The 19,283-nt window shown below is 38.5% G+C and overlaps 2 protein-coding genes across 4 annotated transcripts in view; one reads left to right on the forward strand and one right to left on the reverse strand.

Annotated features, from left to right (window-relative positions):
* LOC136346677 (GPI ethanolamine phosphate transferase 1-like) overlaps positions 1–19,283 on the reverse strand; it is a 225,072-nt gene that overhangs the window by 83,401 nt on the left and 122,388 nt on the right. The window lies entirely within an intron of this gene.
* Positions 1–19,283, forward strand: part of Ser (Serrate) — a 239,402-nt gene that overhangs the window by 64,007 nt on the left and 156,112 nt on the right. For all 3 annotated transcript variants that reach the window (XM_066296002.1, XM_066296000.1, XM_066296001.1), the window contains exon 2: positions 7,939–8,235. In XM_066296002.1, the coding sequence (XP_066152099.1) occupies positions 7,939–8,235 (297 nt within the window). The remainder of the gene's footprint in view (positions 1–7,938; positions 8,236–19,283) is intronic.

The raw sequence follows: 19,283 nt of genomic DNA on the forward strand, positions 1-19,283 counted from the left end.
CTTCAGGTGTTGGCTATACAGAACTGCGGTTTTATTTTGTCGGTTTTCTGAATGAACCAAATCGGATCTTGTGTGCGTTCTGTTAGCTACATGCCATACAATGATTAATAATTTATAGCAGTAATAACGATTTCCTTTACTATTTTGATAGATGAATGTCCCACGATTTCCCGTTTGGCTAAAGAGGTCATTATTCTACAATTTTATCTTGTGGAATTGAGGACGCAATTAGTTGGTGATTTTATAAAAAGGAACCACGGTCAAGGTTGCATGATGGCCGGGAAACGTTGGCTATTAATAGTATTACTCGGTTATTTCGTTTATTAACACAGACATGAAAAGGCATGAACTCGAATGGGAGTGATATCCTGGATTAGCCACAATTTGTTACGAACTTTAATAAAGGAAGCTTGGAGAACGTTGCCGAACATTTTCATTTTATTTATTCGTTTTTATATTTATTTTTACTACTCTCCTACTTTGTACAGGGATGTCCACTAAGCGCGCGTCGGACGATTACGGCCTTATTTATACTTTTTTTGAAAACTATTTTTACAGTTGTATATGTACGACTTTACGAGGTGCATCTAAAAAATATTTGTATTTATACTGGGTCTGTCAAAAAAGATACAGCAAAAAACGTTTTTTTTTTTTCATTTTTAATGGAACACCATATATACCATTCCATTGTTGGATTCTATGTTCAATTTTAATACAAGTTCGTTAACACGTCGGCAATCTTAGAATCAGTATTTTCAAGATATGCGCAATTGAATGTTGAAAGTGACAGTTACAGATGTTTGCCGAACTGCAAGTTGTTAACAAACGGAAAGGTATTCGGCAACTCTCTTTTATCACAATATAAAAGAAGGTCCGTATTTTAGCACGGTATCAAGTTTTCCTTTTTACAAGGTGTCCGCAAATATAAAGCCAGCTCGAACATCAAAAAATGGTCAAAACTTGAAATTTCAAATGGAACCTTACTATTGTTATTTATAGGGGAGCAATAGATTGGCCACTGCGACCACCGGATCCGACACCGTTTAATTTTTTTTTAAGTCACGTCAAGTCAGTCGTTTGCAAAACTAATTCGGTCCATCTGCAAGATTTACAGCGTCGAATTACCGAAGTACGTCCATTTATTCTCCCTAAAACATTTGAAAAGAATCAGACAAGTTGAGTTCCGACTATTTTTTTGTTTAGAAAAAAAAATAGTGCGCATTTTGGAGAGTTTTTTTGAATATTTTTTAAATGTGATATTTTTGTGTGCCCTAAATTGTCAAAATATGAAATTTTTTTATCGAAACTAGGATTTATATACGCAGTTTGTAACCATCTTTAAAATGAAGTGCCGCACGATAGATTTTTCAATTTAAAATTTTAGAGTTGGGGTAGCTACCCCCCAGGGGTGCATGCAAAATCTCGTAACCACTATTAAACTGATTTATCCTCCATCTTGCCAAAACGGTTTTTAAACGTCCTAAAAAAATTAAATCTTCAGATTTATGAGCAATCCAAAGTTTTCAAATTGCCGCACTGTATATATTTTATAAAAATATAAAAGTGTTTTCAAAGCGACCAGTTGTGATGTTTGCCTTTAGATTATTATTCTTGTCATGTATGATTTCTTGCGTGAATTCTTGCCGTTGATTGTGCATTAAGTTGCCGGGCATGTCGAGGCATCTTATCTTTGTAATTCGTCTTGATGCACTTTGTTCTGATGCTTCTCTGTCCTGTTCCTGTTTCTTGTTGATTTTTTCTATTTCACTTGCCCTCAATATCTATCCATAATTCAACAATGATCTGCAGATGGATTTGTATATATGTATTTGTGCTACAGCTTTTACACCTATCCCTTTATATTTATACGTCAGAGGTCGAAAATGTTTTCTTCGGTTAATAATTGTTAAATAAAATTCAGTTTCTGGTCGGTTGCTCCTTCTAAGAATGTTACATCGACGTTTTTTTTTTTTTAATTTCATTTCGTGACGGTTCGCCATTAATGTTGGAAATTCTGCTTTAATTCGGCGATTTTGGAGCAGAAGTAGGTTTTCGTTCGTATTTGGTGTCACTCTCCATTTATAGAACCATCTCATCATCTTCCCCTTCGGTTTCTGAGTTCTTTCCACCGCTTTCTCAAAACAATTCTTAATTTGTTACATTCCCCACCGTTTATTCTTCTTTAATCAGCTTTCTTCTAAGACCATTGCGATACATGTTGAAGACTCTCCTGATACAGTCTAGCACGAAGAATACCTTCGTTTTTGGTCTTTTTTACGCTATACGGACTGGCTTGAAGAAACGACAGGCCAGTGATTTTAGTACCTTGTTTTTCGATGTACGCCTTGGGTCGACATCACGCAACCAAGAACGGCTCTGGTACAGCTGTATTTGAACTTCGCCGTGGTACACAAACTGGAATTTAAATAAATATTAAAACCGCACAAGTGACCTCGTATGCTTTTAGACCCGAGAGGATTTCGTTTTTAAAACACTGATGATGTTTTTGTTCAAAATGGAATTGTTACCGGTCTATTTGCCTTTCTTGTCCCTTCGGGACCAACAGGGATCGTCTCAGGTTTGAGCACTAAAGTTCGTTGGACATTTACAGAATGCAAATTAATCGAATAACCCAGAACCCGCCGCTGCAATTATTTGACGTTAAATTGCCAATGGAGCGCCATAAAACAAACTTGGGGGGGATAAACTTGGGTCATTACATTAACAGTTTCGCGTAAACATGCTGCACCTTACTTTGAGATATCATCGATACGTCAATAAAGGAAACCCACTTTTTTAGCGATCGCATTAAATTTAACTGCCCATTTAATAAGAAAATCAGTCGTTTTTTGATCCATTAAGGCCGTTTTCAGTGTGTCGAACCGCCTCAAGAATGGCACGTTACATGACGCGTTTCGTAATATCATGTATAACTGATATTAATATGTTGTTTAAATGCTAATTACTGTTAATAATTGCTACTGCTGATGTTATCTAATTAGCGGGGAATAGGCTGGAAGGAAACATTGTAAGGCGTGTGCAGAAAATTGAAAAAATGTTCTTATCTTGCCTTGAGAAGATTGAATGCGGTCTACACAGTGGCCCAAAGGCGAACGTGTAGGGAGTGAGTGTGCAATTCGTGTTGAGGAAAAATGTGTAAATCATGCAGAAAAATAGTGGTGCAGTCCGTAGAATAAGTACTGACCGTGACGCGTCATATCACATTTGACGTCCATTTGATTGAGTAGGTTAACAGAGATGAAAAACCCGTGAGGTCGCGGTCGATGCCTATTTCCTCGATTAGACGTAACTTCATGCCAAGAGATTCGCAGCGCTTTAGGTCCTGTTAGTATTCTTTGCATTTCCTTCTCTTCGGTGCATTTTCTTTCATTGCCTTATCACGATTCAGGTTAATTGCCATCCGAAACCCGGACATATTCTTCCTTTACCGATTTAACTGTCAGCACTACAAGCTTCAAAGTTCCTTTGAGTAAAACACACTCCGTACCTCAATCAATCCTATTTATAAGCTCTCCGAAAATTAATTTAAATCCCTCCGTTACGTTGACTCCTAATTCTTATTTAAGGCCTTTCATACGCTGCTCTCGGACGGGTATACCGACGCGTAATGCCATTTTGATAAAACGAATTAAACGGCCTTATGTGTATCGATTCCTCTTGTCCAAGGTATTAATCAGCTCGCGACATCCGCGATAGAGCTTACAAAGAATTCAATTACTCCGCCTCTAATGCAATCAGATGATCATTGCCGGAAGCACACGTTGTTTTTCTGCAGGTGGAAGAAACGCTTCTGGAGAAATATGACCCTTCCCACACCATATTTATGCAATTATTGTTATGCTGGATTGAAAAACTCCTTGGGAAAAGATCCATTTTTGGAGAGGCAGATACACTTCATGCACAATTAAGATTCGTAAGTGCACCTACCGAGTCTTGTCAGTGCTATAAAAGGTCGCGTTTAATTGGTTTTGAGGTGAATTTTCACATACAAAAGAAAACTAGATGCTTTATGGCCGAGAGGCTCGCACGACAAAAAGCCGTAATGGAATGCGAGTAGTTTATTCAATATTAGATTTAATTAAACTTAATATATTCCCTTTTTTCCCCCCTTGTCGCATTTTATGAGATAACGCAAGCGAGCGAGAAACCACGCCGCAATTGGCACCGTCAGTTCACGGTATCGGATGGGGCTTTTGCATGATTATGCAATACGTATTTGTTTTCACTGACGATGATTAGAAGGATCATTGTTGCAGTTTTTGCCGCTGCTGCCGCATTTCGCATCGGTAATTGTTGCCTAAGAAACTGTGCAAAAAAAATTTATTGCGACGTACCAGGACCGAGCTTATTAAGCAGGTGTTGTAGCGTTTAATTTTTCACACGTTCACCAAAGAAAAATGAAGTTAAACGAAGCCTTTTGGACGCGCATAACGTTAACGGTGGAAGCGGAAGATCTGCAGAAGTACGGCACCACAAATTTCTCAGCTACAGAGATTAATCTCCTAGCGGTATAACCTGACTCTATAAAATCTGACACTCCGCAGTTGATAACGGGCGCAAGGAATTTTCACATGTTTATTTAGATAATTTGACTTGTGTAAATATTTAGGCGCAGAAATTACAAACGAGGAAACGAGAAATGCAGCTTTAAAGTACAGATTTATGCAAAGCAGCGCAGTTTGTCAACATCATAAACCCAGACTTAAGACCTAATCATCGAACGTAAGAAACTACCAAGCAATGGTAGAAAGCCCCAATGGCAACGAAACGTTATGGCGGAAACGATATTTGAGGATTGCAAACTGCCGAAGATGGGCATTGGAAGGATGATCTATTACGTTCACGAAATCAACAAAAACGACAGAGAGACTAACGTTGAAGTTGCTCTAGTATTGATCGGACGTAATTGTGAATCCACTTGGGGTTGAAACAATCATAAAACTTCAAAGTCGACCCACCGCCAAGCCCATCCCTTCTTGAGCTGACAGTTATGCCGTGTTTCGACGAGCTGAAGGTGCCAATAAAGATGCGCACATGCCAAGATTTGGTATTCTGCGTTGGGCATACGTAAGCTACGTAAGCGTTGTTGAAATACAGAGTTTTTTCGACTTAAAAAAAAAAAACTTTTCGAGTTGAAAAGCTGCGTAACTGCACGTGTTTAAAAAAAAATCCATACGAAAAATCGACTTGTTTTGAGGTCCTCTGCACGTAATCTGTGCTGTCCATTGTCCATTCACTCTGTTCCTGTGATGTGTGGAGGCACTTCAGATCCGAAATGCGGGGTGCCTAAAAGCGACCCTGGTGTTTGCGAAATGCTTCGGCGGCGGTTTAGAAGTGGGTCAGACTCATGTGTCCTAGTTGGTGGCAACTTTTCTGAACCTATTTGTATAGATTTTAAGGAGTTAATTCGGTTTCTTTTCCCTTTTTAGCTTATTTTAGGTTAGTTCAGAGATGCGGCATTTGCTTTTTAAACGCAACGAACGAATCCAGGTAACAAAAAAATATATCAAAGAACAGAAGTTTTTTTTTTTTATGTCGATCGACATCTTCGTCGAAACATGAAGTCGGTGGCGATAGGAGGTGGTTTAGGAGCTTCAAAATTTTATGATTTTATTTAACTTACAATCACGTTCTACTACTTTCATAGCACATTGAACTATGCACTTTTCTTCGTTCCTGTCAAAATTTCGAAAAACTGGCCGTTTTCGACAGGACTCCTATTTCGTGACGGGGCTCAAAACGCATTAAATCGAATAAATATTTACAGTCAATATTCCATTTCAATATAGAGTAATTTACCATTATCGAATAGAGTTGTTGGCCCAAGTGGCGTGTGCGCGATGGCGTGCCTCCACATTTCAGTGTGGAGCCTCAAGGATTTTGGAAGGAGCAGTTTCCTAGTCCATGAGTAGGTAGTGGAAGTAATTGCTCAGAGTTCCAGATTTAAATAAATGGTATTTGTTTCTCAGTAAGAAATGCACGAATATAAAAACTTAATATTTATATCCATTGATGTTTTCCGGAATTAACATTAATTTACATAAGTGTGAAAATTGCCAGAATCCACTGGGTGCTCTTCTCCTATTTAAACGGCGAAAATTTGAATTAAATCGCCATAAAAAAGTTATCAGTTTTTTAACGATATGTTTACAATAACTTTTTTCCTTTTTTTTACTCATAAAATGACCTTTTAAATTTGCGCTCTGTATACGGAACACTTTGCATATTGCATATATTATTTGTTTTATAATGGGCCAGTGAATATGTGGTCTTTCTGTTCCTTGTTATGAAAATGCTGAAGGCGACACGAAAACAATTTATTTACACGATTCGAAGGAAAAAGTTTATTTTGCAAGTTTATATGAAATGTATGTACAGCGACTCGCATTAATGTTCGGACACTATGGAGTTTTTGGAAGTGTTAGGTTTTTTGCTAACTTATTCTTAACTAACATTATTTATTGCGTAATCTTTGGTTACAACAATGTTGTACAATGCTAAAAAACTGAATTTTTGCTACAATTTACCACCTCCACTTACGCTCTTACGCCTTGTTGCCCTCCCCCTGATCTAATAAATAATTAATTCTTAAGCGCTACATTTAAGGCTGGCGTCCTAAATTACAGATTCATTAAGAAAACTGTTTACTCCCAACTTGTAAATTATAAGGTGGTTTAATTGCCAGTTCCACGTCAATTATCATACAATTAGACGTCCTGTAATGTACATCACCTACATTTTTAATTTGGTTGCTATTGTTCAATTTTGGAACATGATTTTCGTGTCGGCCCGAATTTTGCTCGAAACACACGGCGGCAAGAGCGAATTGTTGTTAAGAGTTTTATCACGTTTTGCGTTCACTGTAGTGGCGAATTTCTCAAGGGTATTAGTTATTGCGACATAAAGATTGTTCCCATGGAAGAGGCGACAACGCGAAGACATTCAAAGAAGTTTGTAATAGTCCCAACGCGAACACAAAACACCAACGAGGATTTGCCTTGTTTCCAGTCGCTGTGCAGACAAAACTGTGGGCAACGTTCTTCTCCTCCAACGAAGGTCTCTCATTACGTAACGGCCCTCACCTTACGCCTCCCATTCCAGTATTCCTTAGAGACGTTCTGGGCAAAAGTAATGTCTTATTTACGTCTTCGAATAAATCTCGTACGAGGCTCAGAAAGTCTGTTACGCAGGAAGCAACTCGCATAACATCTAATTTTACTATCACCTCAGCACACTCTTTCCAACTTGCCTCTCGTTAATGGTTTCGTAATGAGTCATAATTAAATCTGAGCAATAAATAAACATGCTCTTAAGGCAACAAACTGAATATACTTTGGTATGAAATTATTATCGTAAACTGTGAAACCACAAAGGTAACAAGGCCCGAATGGGCTTATCAACACAGACGCGTGGGAATGCGTATCATCCGTCATGTCGTCGCGTTGAAACGGAAGAGGGTGTTAGATAATACTGGATTTCGAACGTTTCGCAGTGTGTCTATATTAAGATTATGCAAATATTGGAAACGAAACACACATTTCTTAAAATCTAATGGAAATAAGCGACTGCGGCAATAATTCACACAGGCAGCCGCATCGAACACCTTGGTGAACGGACTTGACGATAATAATCGTCAAGATAAAACCACATGCTTTAGAAAGAATGCAGCGAGTTGAAAAACCACTACATGCACCTTTAACCACATTTAACAGCCATTAAACCAAATTTCTGGGAAAGAGCCCAGTTAAAAATTTAAGATTTAATTAAGAACCGGGTCAAAATGCGATGACCATCAACTTTGGGGGGGGGGGGGGGGGGCACGACGAAATGACCTCGTTTATTAGAATTTTGTAGTTAGGGGTGGTTCGTCTGCAGTCGCGACATAATTCGTCCATTGATTTTCCTCTTTGATTTCAGTGCTCTCATGGCTCCGGCATCTTCGAGCTTCAAGTACTGGAAATGGCCAATCCTCGTAGCGAACTCTCCACCGGTCAATGTTGCGGGGACGGACAACGCTCGCCGATAACCAGCCGCTGCTCTACGCCATGCCAGACTTTCTTCCGGCTATGTCTGAAGGAGTACCAAAGCAACGTCACGAGTACCGGTTCGTGCTCCTTTGGGAACACCTCTAGTCAGGCTCTGGGACGCGACACTTTCACTCTGGCTGATCCTGAGAGGGGACGATTGGTGTTGCCGTTTACTTTTAGATGGACGGTGAGTACACTTCAGATTCAAATTTTGAATGACGCTTCCGAAACAGAGATGATGTGAAAATTGCCCGCGGCGACTTGCGCGCGCGGGCAAATTTGGAGTTCGTCAGTGTGCAGTTTTGAAATTTCAAACGTCCCGATATGTTTCGGAGGTATTAGGAAGAACTGAAATTTTCGAAGATAATTTTTCCCTCAGCGCATTCATCGATGATGTATATAATTTAAATATTTTAAATAATTGCCGCTTAATCATTCTTATTTTTCCTCTTTTAGAACGCGGCAATCGCCTGTGCGAAATTGGTATTTAAGTCTCCTGCAACCACCATACAGTTTGTTTTTTTTACAGGCGCCATCTTGAATTTTCACACTTTTGATTTCGGCTTTTCCCAATCGCGACGATCGGACGTCGAGGTCCAGTCTTGCGGTTTGGTTCAAATATCGCGAATCCCGTTTCTACAAAGAATATTTTTGAAAAAACCATCCGCGCTTTTGCTTATATTTTTGACAGTTCGGTTGATTTTCGCTTGGTGTCGCCCGCGCGGCAAGATCGGCACGAGTTTTTAAAGAAAGTGCCCTTTTCACGTGAATAAAAACTGGATACGCTAGAAACTCGCTGTGCCTCGTATGAAAATGTGCAGCTCGCTTCGGAAATGTAAACAGTTGCAGCTGCGTCCACACAGACAGCAACCAACTAAAAACGATCTTGCAGTTCTTGCTCCCCCTCTGAAACTGCCCCAAAAAAATAAACGGCAATGAGTCCCCGAGTAAATTCAAAACGATTCTTCTACTTTAACGAGGGCGCGCAGGAGAAGAGAATGCGAGCTGAAGAGAACTCTTTGACTATGAATTTCCTTAAATCGACAGTGACGACGATGACATTGCATGGGTGTCAGCTTGAGTACTGACTGCCATAAGATTTCAATCTAAAAAGTTTTCATCGTAAATTTTTTAGTCCGCGTTTCTGCAAACATGTCGTTGATCCCACTTCCGGTTGCTTGAACCCCGCGCACTGGGGCTTTGGAAACTGTTCCGAAGAATTGGTGTGCAACGGGATCACATTGACCACCGTCATTTACGGGTCTTACCTTGCAGAGTTTTGAGGAGTGCCGTGAGCGACAATTGTTCATTGAAGAGGGGTTCGTTTTCGCGATGCAGAAACCACCAGGTTAGAGAAACGGGAACGTACCTTAGCGCTACTTGATTTATGACCAATAAATCAATTCGAGTTAAGATATTTAAATTAATTTCATCTAGGGGTAGGCATACATATCCGATGTCACAACTATGCGCAAAGTTATGCCGTAAATTTAAAACAGCAAATGATCAATGCTCATATTAAGCCAATTCCTCTTGCACATATTTAATGTCGCAGCCATATGCTCGAATGGTTAATCCCGTAGGCCCGTAAGTTATCCTTTTTCCCTTCTTTCGTATTCGCTCGCCAAACCAGAAAAGCATTAATAACTATTAACCACCGAAACAGGTATTCGCTTAGGGACGAATAAAATAATAAATTAAAACTGTTTTTTATTCGACGTTTAAGTTAAAATTGCGAGTTAAATTTTTGCAATTTGGAAGAAATTAATTGTTATATACGTGCTATACTGCAGCGAGGTGATGCACATTTATCACGAGTCACTATGACCACGATGACCACAGTGAAAGGTGGATATTTTAGTGTCGCTCGCTTGTAAACCAGCAGGTGGTGCTGCCACGATAGTTGCCAAGATTGTGGGGAGAAATGAGGGAGATTTTCGTAATTTTTCGTCTCGGGTTCATTTACAATTTACCGACAATTAATGCAATTTCAGAAACATTCCTGAAGATTGCTTATAAGGACATGATCACCTGCAGTGTACGAGGAATGTGAACTTCTGATAATGTCATAAAATTTGCATTTCACCACGGTGAATACATTAAAGACGCGACCCCCCTAATAGTTGGGCGAAAATCGCAGAAAAATATTTTAGTTCACTTTCGTCATGTGGTAACGCGGAATGCGAATGCGAAATACGTCCGGGGCAATATCGGGAAAAGTTACTCGACGTACCTCGGTTCAACGTTCACACATATGTTTTTGCCATATAAGCACGTTCCGTAACGCCTTGTAGCTTTTCATATTGAAGAATATTACACTACTACAATATACTACAAGTGTGTGGTACTGCGAAAAATATTGTGACCTTGCTACATATGACTCATTCTGCCAGTCTTCATTACGATTCGCCCTGCTCAAAGTGCCTGCAAGAACGAAGCACTATCGCATATAGACAAATATCGTTCAATCGCCCTGTATTTTCGTCTGATGAGTAATAATTTCTGAAATCTTTTTTCCGCATTTTTCAATTTTTTTTTTATCATTGAAGGATCTTAACGGCTTATTTCATGAATAATAACTGCGCATGTACGGACACGGGAGAGTCCAAAGAATTTACAAATTTTTATCGGAAATATCTTCTAAAAACTTCTTCTTTCAAATTCCGGGGTGAGAAGTATTTCAGGATCTAAAAGGATGCATACTGCAAAAGCATTTGTTCGTTCAAAATTTCGGTAATTTCATATGCTCATATATAGGGTGTCCCGTGAGTCACCGATATCCCTCGAAGGGTGGATAGGCCAACTCAAAATAACTCGATTTGAGTAAACTTGCCTCAGTCCAAAAATTGATAATAACCGAGATACAGCGTGTAAAAAGTGAAAAAATAAATGACATTTGTTTTAATACGTCTTCACTACTCCGAACTAATTTCGCGAAATTTTGTATTCGGGAATTTCTTGAGGTGATAAATTCAAATTCATCGACGGTTTCGCTGTACCTTCTAGGGGGCGCCACGGGCGGCAATTAGGACTCGTTTAAACTGCCGAAACTTTTTTGTGCCACGGTGTGTGTAATTTTGGATTAGATAAATCTTTTCTTTCATTAAAAAAGATACACCCCATTGAAGTCGCTAGAAGAAACGATTTCCGAGAAAAAATCATATGAAGCTGATGATGCGTGCAGATTCACTGCAAAAGACCCTGCATTACTGACTTTTGGACTAAGGCAAGTTTAGTTAAATCGGCTTAGTTCATTAATCCTCACCTCAAAGGATCTCATTGATTTACGAGACACTCTGTATACAAGGAAGGATTGTGGAAAAGATAAGTTTAAGTTGTGACCTTTGAAAGACTTGGCGGAACTTTGTCTCAGACAATGAACACAAATTGGTAGAGACAAGGAAAGGAGGGGGTACTGACAAAGGACACACGTTTTAGTTAATAAATAGATAATTTAAGATGCAAAACTTTGGTGCTACAATGTATACGTCTATTGGGTGAATACGAAAAATAGATACTGAGGTGACATTGGGATTCGATTGTTCTAAGGATACCTATGAAACACGGGACAGTGCTGGTTACATAATAAAAGTACCTTCATTTGATGCCCAGTTAACGAATGGGACCGCGACTAAGAATGGTTCACAATATGGTCTTCTCATTTCTTTGATTGCATAGTAAACCTAAAAAAGAAATTTTCAAGCCCGTTCGGAAAACCTTTTTTACTCTTGTCACATTTCCATCTATTACATAAAACTACCCGTTCCGTAGCTGTTCCCAACAGCTTCGTTCTTCATCGGAGCGATACGTTTCTAACGAAACCAAGTTACTCTCATTGAAATCTTAATTAATTACTGCCAATGGTCCGTCGCCCCTTTTTCAAAAGACACACGACCCCATCTGGCATTCCAGCACAGACCCGACAATGTTCCTTTTTCTAAACCAGATCATCACGTAATTGCCTTACATCACGTTACATCAGAGAAATACACAATAAATGATACTTATTCATATCTGAGCAACTCACGTGGGTATCATACAGACTTCTCGGAGATGACTCGCCAAGGTAAAATCGTGCGTTCGTTAACTTTAGAAGCATGACAAGTTTATTTTTACTGAACTTAAGTACATTTATAAAAAAAAAATGACAGCCGGAATTAAGAATCATATTAAGGATGGCATTATTCACTAGGTGCCGTTTCATTAATTAGCTACTTCTTCGTATTTGCTTGGTGATTGCCATTATTAGATTAGTTCTCACAAAATCAGATATTGCTTATTAAAATCTGAAGAAAATACTATATGTATAAATTTACTGTAACATACATAGTCATGTGTAATATTTAAATGCTTCTCTTTGGTTCGTGTCTAGTGAGCATCATTGGATACACTCGCATATTTCCTGTTGTGCAGCTTCAGTAATTTCATTAAAACCTTACTTTACTATGACACTTTAATTACAACCGCCTATTTTTCTTGTTTTCCTTTAAGTTGCTTTAATAGGTTATTTCATTTATCCAAGATAATCACCACTGGCTTCCCGATAAATAATAATACTCTTTCACGGATATAACAGAATTCACCATATCAATATACATATATTTTAAATTATTTGTTCTAGTCTGTTAATTTCGTTTGCACCATGATTTTTTCATTGCACAGTTCATCTTCAACGTACGTTTTCATCAGCTCAGCGAACCTGCCTTGCCCAAATTGGTACTCTGGCCGAGTGAACTATATTCCGGTTTCATTATATGGCAAGGGCAAGAATCACCCAATAAATTGACGTCTTATAAGGGTCTGCCACGGTGTTCATTGAATTTTGGCAACGATCCAAAAACAAATTGGGGTAATGAGTAACCTGTTTCGGGGGCCACATGTTTGATACGAGTAATTAATAAATACTAATTTGGGGTGTTTCCCAAAATGAGTTTGGTTTAATTATCGTCGCTGTGAAGTGGATCGTGAGAGGATGCACCTCCAGACGCCAAAAGCTCCTTTTTTTTTTTTCAAATTTTGGACCGAAGTCCAATTCCATCTGCCCGAGTCGTGAGTAATGCTGTAAAAGACAATCGTTTAATTGGTGGGTAATTTCTTTATTACAACACAGTTTTCGGTGGTAAAACGCACTGGTGACAGGTTTGTTTAATAGACGTTAATTGGACTAATTGGGCGCTTGGTTTAATTGAAGGCACACTGTTCAAACATGCATTACTAAGTTTTGGCATATAAGAAGAACAAAATCGTCCATATCAAGACGAAAAAGAAGGATCGCGATGGGATTAGTGCCAACTTGCTTCTGATCGTGAGTTTCAGGCTTCACAGACTTACAAAACTTGAAAGTGCCAGTCTCAGAACGGTACCGAGCAGCTGTTCCAACAAACCGATTTCTCGACGTTATAAGCATCTGGTTTTTCCCGATGTTGCGAAACAGCATGGCTGTACGAAGGGGAGAGCAAAGATTCCCAGCGAGTCTCTTAGTAACAGGTGCTTATCCAAGTACCACTGCATTCCCATTTCTTTCCATCAATGTTCTCCGGTGTACAGGTATAAATAATTTTTTTAAATATGTAAATATAATACAGGGTGTCCCACAACTGTGCATAGCCAAATTACGAAAGTTTGCTGGTTTGGTAAAAGCGTTCGGGTGACCTCATCTAAAATATTTCCAGTGGCGTCACACTTCCGCTCGTGCCGGAAGTCGGTACTCGTCTCCTAACTTTAAATGGAACACTATACATTATTGCACTTTTGGATTCTACGTTCGATTTTAATGTAAACTTATTAATATGTTATCTATCTTAGAATCAATAGTTTTCAAGACATGTGCAATTGAATGGCGAAATTGGCACATGCAGATGTCTGCAGAATTGCAAGTTGTTGACAAACAGAATGGTACGTTGTAATCCTTTTTTTGCCGCAACAGTGTAGAAGATTCATATTTTAGCGTGCCGCCGAGCTTCGTCTAATAGGCGCTACAGAGCGTCCATAAAAACAGTGCCAACCTGGACATCCGAGAATGATCAACATTTAAAAATTGTAAATAGAATTCTACTATTTTTTAAATATACTACAGAACTGTGCCAAAAAATCCTATATGCACAGCTAATTACCTAAAAATGTTGCATACTCTTTGAGCAATTTAATTTCATAAGTTAATATGTTGTCGTCGTTTATGTTCCATTTCAAATGAGCAGGCAAGTATCGACTTGCTGTGCAATCGGAAGTGTTACGTCATTGAAAATATTTTAGTTGAGGTCGCCCTACGAGTTTTTCTAAACCACTAAGCTTTCGTAACTATGCTATTTATATTTTATCCGAAACGTTTAATGACGGTTTCCGGTGGAACGCCATGTATAGATCAGACGTACACAATTGACCAACAGAATAATCGCTCTGCTTGGTTCGGCATAACTGAAGTTCGGTTTTAGGAAAAGTATTGCGGATTCATTCACGTTGAAGAGCTTGAGAGCTTATTGGCAGTTAGGTTAGCTCAAAATACTTTAAGACAATTTATATCAATTTGGGTTAAGACAGTTTATGGTAGTTCGAGTTTAACCTGTGACGTTCATGTTCGGAATATCTCAGATTACTTCAGGTTTAATTGCTGTGCTTGGGTGAAGGCATATTGAATCAATTCAACCACTTAATCACCTTTTCGATTTGATAACGGAAGTTCAGTGTCTGTTCAAAATCGTTCAGAATGCATTTCAAATCTTTCCAGTAGATTCCAAATTAGGTCGTTACACAAACACACACACAGAACTAGTACCAAATTCATATCATTTTTGTACGTATGGGGGTCTGTTAATACATATAAATGAGCACATTTCTAGATTTTTTACTCAACAGTAGGATTTGATCGAGATTCGAACTAGGTAGATCCGACAGAGATAGTCCAGGTGCTATGGCATAGGACTTCGTGACTATTTTTGAATCAGTTAAAACAGTTTTGTTTGGAAGACTCAGGATTTCAGGGCGTAAGACAACTCGAATTTGAACAATCCACTTTCTTGGACGACAACAAAAAGGGGTATTGTGGTGTACAGGTGTGTGAGCTTCATTGTTCTTTTTTGAAGACCCGTTAACAAAAAAATTTAATAGTGAGAGCTTCATTACTCCTATAAACACATATCAACTGGCGAGAGTCGACTAAACGAGAAACTACTTGTGCAATTAGTAGTAGAATATCAATAGTACTATTCTAAGAGTAAAATAAACTTACAGAGTCACGATAAGGGTGAAAGGGAATTTTTTTTAAATTAAAATACTGCATGATTTGACCCCAATTAACCTAAACTGTGAAATCTAAATTTGCCAAATTCACCAAAAGAAAATAAAAGTTAACCCGGATATAGATGGAGCCTGGATAAAGCTTCCCATTGAAGCGGTAAAGTTTTTTCGAGAATGTTTAGTGTTGCATGTAATTTACATTCAAGACACTTACATGGGGAACTCAAATTATTAACTACTAATTAGTGAGTTAACTTGAATATCCATGTGAAGAAACAACCTTTTTCCCGACGAACAAACCAAGTCAAGCAAGCTTCAGTTAGGATTTCTTCATTTGCACTGGTTTCCTTCTGGGGCCAGAATCTGTGTGAGGGTTTTTCACCGAAAACATGTTGCAACTGAATACGTACAAGACGATTAAGCCTTTTAGAAGAGTTTAAGTAACAAAAAACAAGAGACGTTATAGGTATTAAAAGACGGGAATGACGAGGTAAATAACGCAGGGGTCAATAGGTTAAATTGCAGAACGCATGCGTCTGCTGTAGTTTTGGAGATACAACTCGAAAAATCCTCACTTTGGAATGGTGCGGTTTTTATATATAGTATTATTCACTGATACTATTGGTCGTTTAGCACCGCTGTTTCACACCAAGAGCTTTTTTAATCTGTCACATTGATTTAAGTCTCAGTCCTATATATAAGTCGCTTACGTCATGCTAATTCGGCAGCTTTAAAGTAGTGTTAAATGTCAATAAAAGAGAAATCTCACTAAAAAATAGAATTAATACAAACCGGTTTTACGTTATTAGTTTTTATTATATTTTGGGTTTAATATTGGGCTTAATATAAGAAATCTCATTAGTGCATCTTGACCATAGCCCATAATTACGAAATCTCGTACGGTCCAGGTTAATCTGAAGAATTTCCCAAACACGCTGGTCTCATTAAGGATGGACGATTAACGTTTTACCATTACTATGCCACTGACTTTTTATTTTATTTGCGAAACAATACCGTTTTACGACAATTAGCAGTTGAAACAGTATTTTAATTACTGACGGGAGCCATAGTTTCAGGTTCAATTTATTTTTAAAGGAAATAAGCCGACCTGGCCCCACACAAAAAATCCCATACCAATAAACTGTTAATGAAGAAAATAAACGAGTGGACCCTTTAAATTCTTCACTAACTATAACCGGACCTAATCCGTAATACCTGTGCTTTTGTGATTACTACTGTGCTATGGTACAGTGCCTGAGTATGAGACCTGATGCCTGCCTTGTTCTTTTAATTAGGTTTTAATTAAGAATGGGAAAAATGTGAATATGAACACTATAGTCTTGAACTTGATGGTCGAGCAGGGGAATAATTAGCAGACCGAACGGTTCCGGACTATTTGACCTCCTTGGAGTCTTATTGGTCCCCGTTGCCTCCGGCTTTTGTGAAATATAAAAAAGTGCTATTATAAAACATAAACTGTCACGTCATTACTGACGACTACTCAGCTCCTTTTATTCAATTTATGGACGAAGATCCGTCTTTCAGTTACTGTTAAACAATACCAGGAAAAAACGTCGGGGAAGAATAGAAGGAGCGTTCCGATGGCATCCTACAATATCTTCAAACTGGTTAAAACGCCTCTTGTTTTTTGTCAAATTTCACGGTTGAAGCCACTACCCAGAAAAACGTTTTAATTAAAGTTGGTGTTTTCATGGTTCTTTTTTCGTTATTATCAGATCTGGCTTTAATGAACCGTCGCGTTAGTCCATGTCCAGTTTCAGATCCCAACGATTTGGTTGATGAAACTTTCGCAATAGGCGAAGGAAATAGAGCGGACTCTCTCAGAAGCCAGGCGTGAGCAATTTAAATTATTGAATACTTACATGGTACCGTGATGCACAGCAATTTGTTACAGGATTTAAAGGAATTCAGTGAGTAGCGAAAATTACCATGCAGAAATATTCAATCGCAATTCGGATTATATTCTGAAAAGCTTAACTTGGTTGTGGTTTTCGTGCCGGCAATTTAGGTTTTACTCAATGTTAAGCCGCAAAACGGAGATAAAAGGTGCTGTAATAAAACAGGGTCATTCTGAGTTCTTTAGTTACGACTGTGTTTCCATTATAAATCTCGGAAGAATCACAAATTGAATCTGGCCCCGTACCGACTCTTCTTATTTGCTTTCTAGAGTAAAGTGACATTAATATCAGGGTAATTATTTTTCAAATAACGTTCTCATCTACTTAACGCTTTGTTGATCAACTTGGACATATAAACAAATAGGTATTAACGGTACCTCATAAACGATCTCAATTTTTTGCCCTACATATTCCCGTAATCAGGTTTTTTGCATATGATTCTTAGCAGCCTCATTGATACTGCGACCATAATCTGCATTTATAATCCGCTTGTTAGGCAACTTTTTCGTGTTGTTTTCAATAAATTTATAGAAGATATTGAAGAAAGATCTTGTAATAAAGTCAAGATGGAATGGCAACAACCTACCGATATACATAGTTGCTCTAATAGCCCAGGATGCTCATAGCCTTTAATGAGAATATTATGAATTTTATCATTAACAACACGTAGTATTATTTCCTTAACATGTAGATGAAGTCGGCAGAGAGGAGACTGTGGGATTATCCAATTATTATTAATTTTTTTTTTAATGTAGGGCTCGTTGGTGTACAGTTCAGAGTACTGTTACGAGGAGAAAGAGATGAACCCTGAGAGACCTGACAAAAGACGGATATTATTCTTCGGCAATTCGATGCTTAAGATGGTCCGTATAAGATGGTCTTGATGGTTGACCTAATGGAGTAATTCTGTCTGTGATTGATAAACTCGGTATATCTGCACACGTGAAAACCAAATATCTAGGAACACCAGGTCCGTTTATGTCCTATTTCTTAGATAACGAATCGATTAAGACTGTTTAATGTATGGATGATTTCCAGCATCGATTTAAGTCGTTCTTCAGTCGTTATTGTAGCTGTTGACGTTCGAACCTCCGCACAGGCTGTGCTCGCGACATTCTGAAAGTTCTAGAGTAACCGTAGCTGGTAGCTCAGTTTTCAACTTCGTTTTATCGTATCCGTCTTTTACACGGTAATCTTTTTTTTACACATTCGAAGCATCAATGTCCATGGCGCTCCTCTCTTGTATCCACACGTTGTAAGCTAGTAAATCTTGCTGCATCGACAATGTTCGACTCGATCATCTGCACATCAAAATTAGTACCTCCAGTATCCTGCGAATGAGCTTTGTAGACGTAGTGCCAGTTTCAATTAGAGTTCGATGCCTTTAGAACCTAAACAAATTTGGAATGCCTAACTCCTATCGTCGAGCTGCCTACAGGATTCATGATGATTTGCGTAGAAAGCAAGAAACAGCATTGTAATCCTACTGCGACCGTGCCAACGAGAACCTGAACAACGTAACCCAAATTAACTTGAACTAACCAAAAGTCTCATTAATTTCGTCCACCTTAGAGTGGACTTTGGGTTCTGACCAGAGTCTTTTTTTACTGGGTTTACCAAGACATTAATAAACTTGACACCTAGGGACACAAAATTTATTTTCAGCTAAATGCTATTAAATTTTTTTTTTTTTTAATTGTAGGAATTTTCCGTATGCCAAGGATGAATTCTGACAAACATCCATCACGCATCTCATACAGAGCGTTACACCTATCGCAAAGGCGAAACTGGGTTTGGGCAGATTTAGATACGTTCGTGGTCTTGTTTTAAGTGTTTATTATCATGTCCCGGTTCTCGATATGCTAAAAGCACTCAGAATCGAAAGAAAATAGGTACTACAAATGAAGTGAAACAGAAATACGCTTATTAGATCTAGACGTTTGATCTCTATCTAGACATGTTAGGAACGCGATGTTCAACTTGGACCAAACTGAACGAGATGTTTACTAATCTATAACTTGAAGTAACCCGAACAACCGGAATTGATTCCTTACTCATGATTTTTACGTAGCTAAATCACTGA

The sequence above is a fragment of the Euwallacea fornicatus genome, chromosome 24 (assembly GCF_040115645.1).
Source record: "Euwallacea fornicatus isolate EFF26 chromosome 24, ASM4011564v1, whole genome shotgun sequence".
In the NCBI taxonomy this organism is placed as follows: Eukaryota; Metazoa; Arthropoda; class Insecta; order Coleoptera; family Curculionidae; genus Euwallacea; species Euwallacea fornicatus.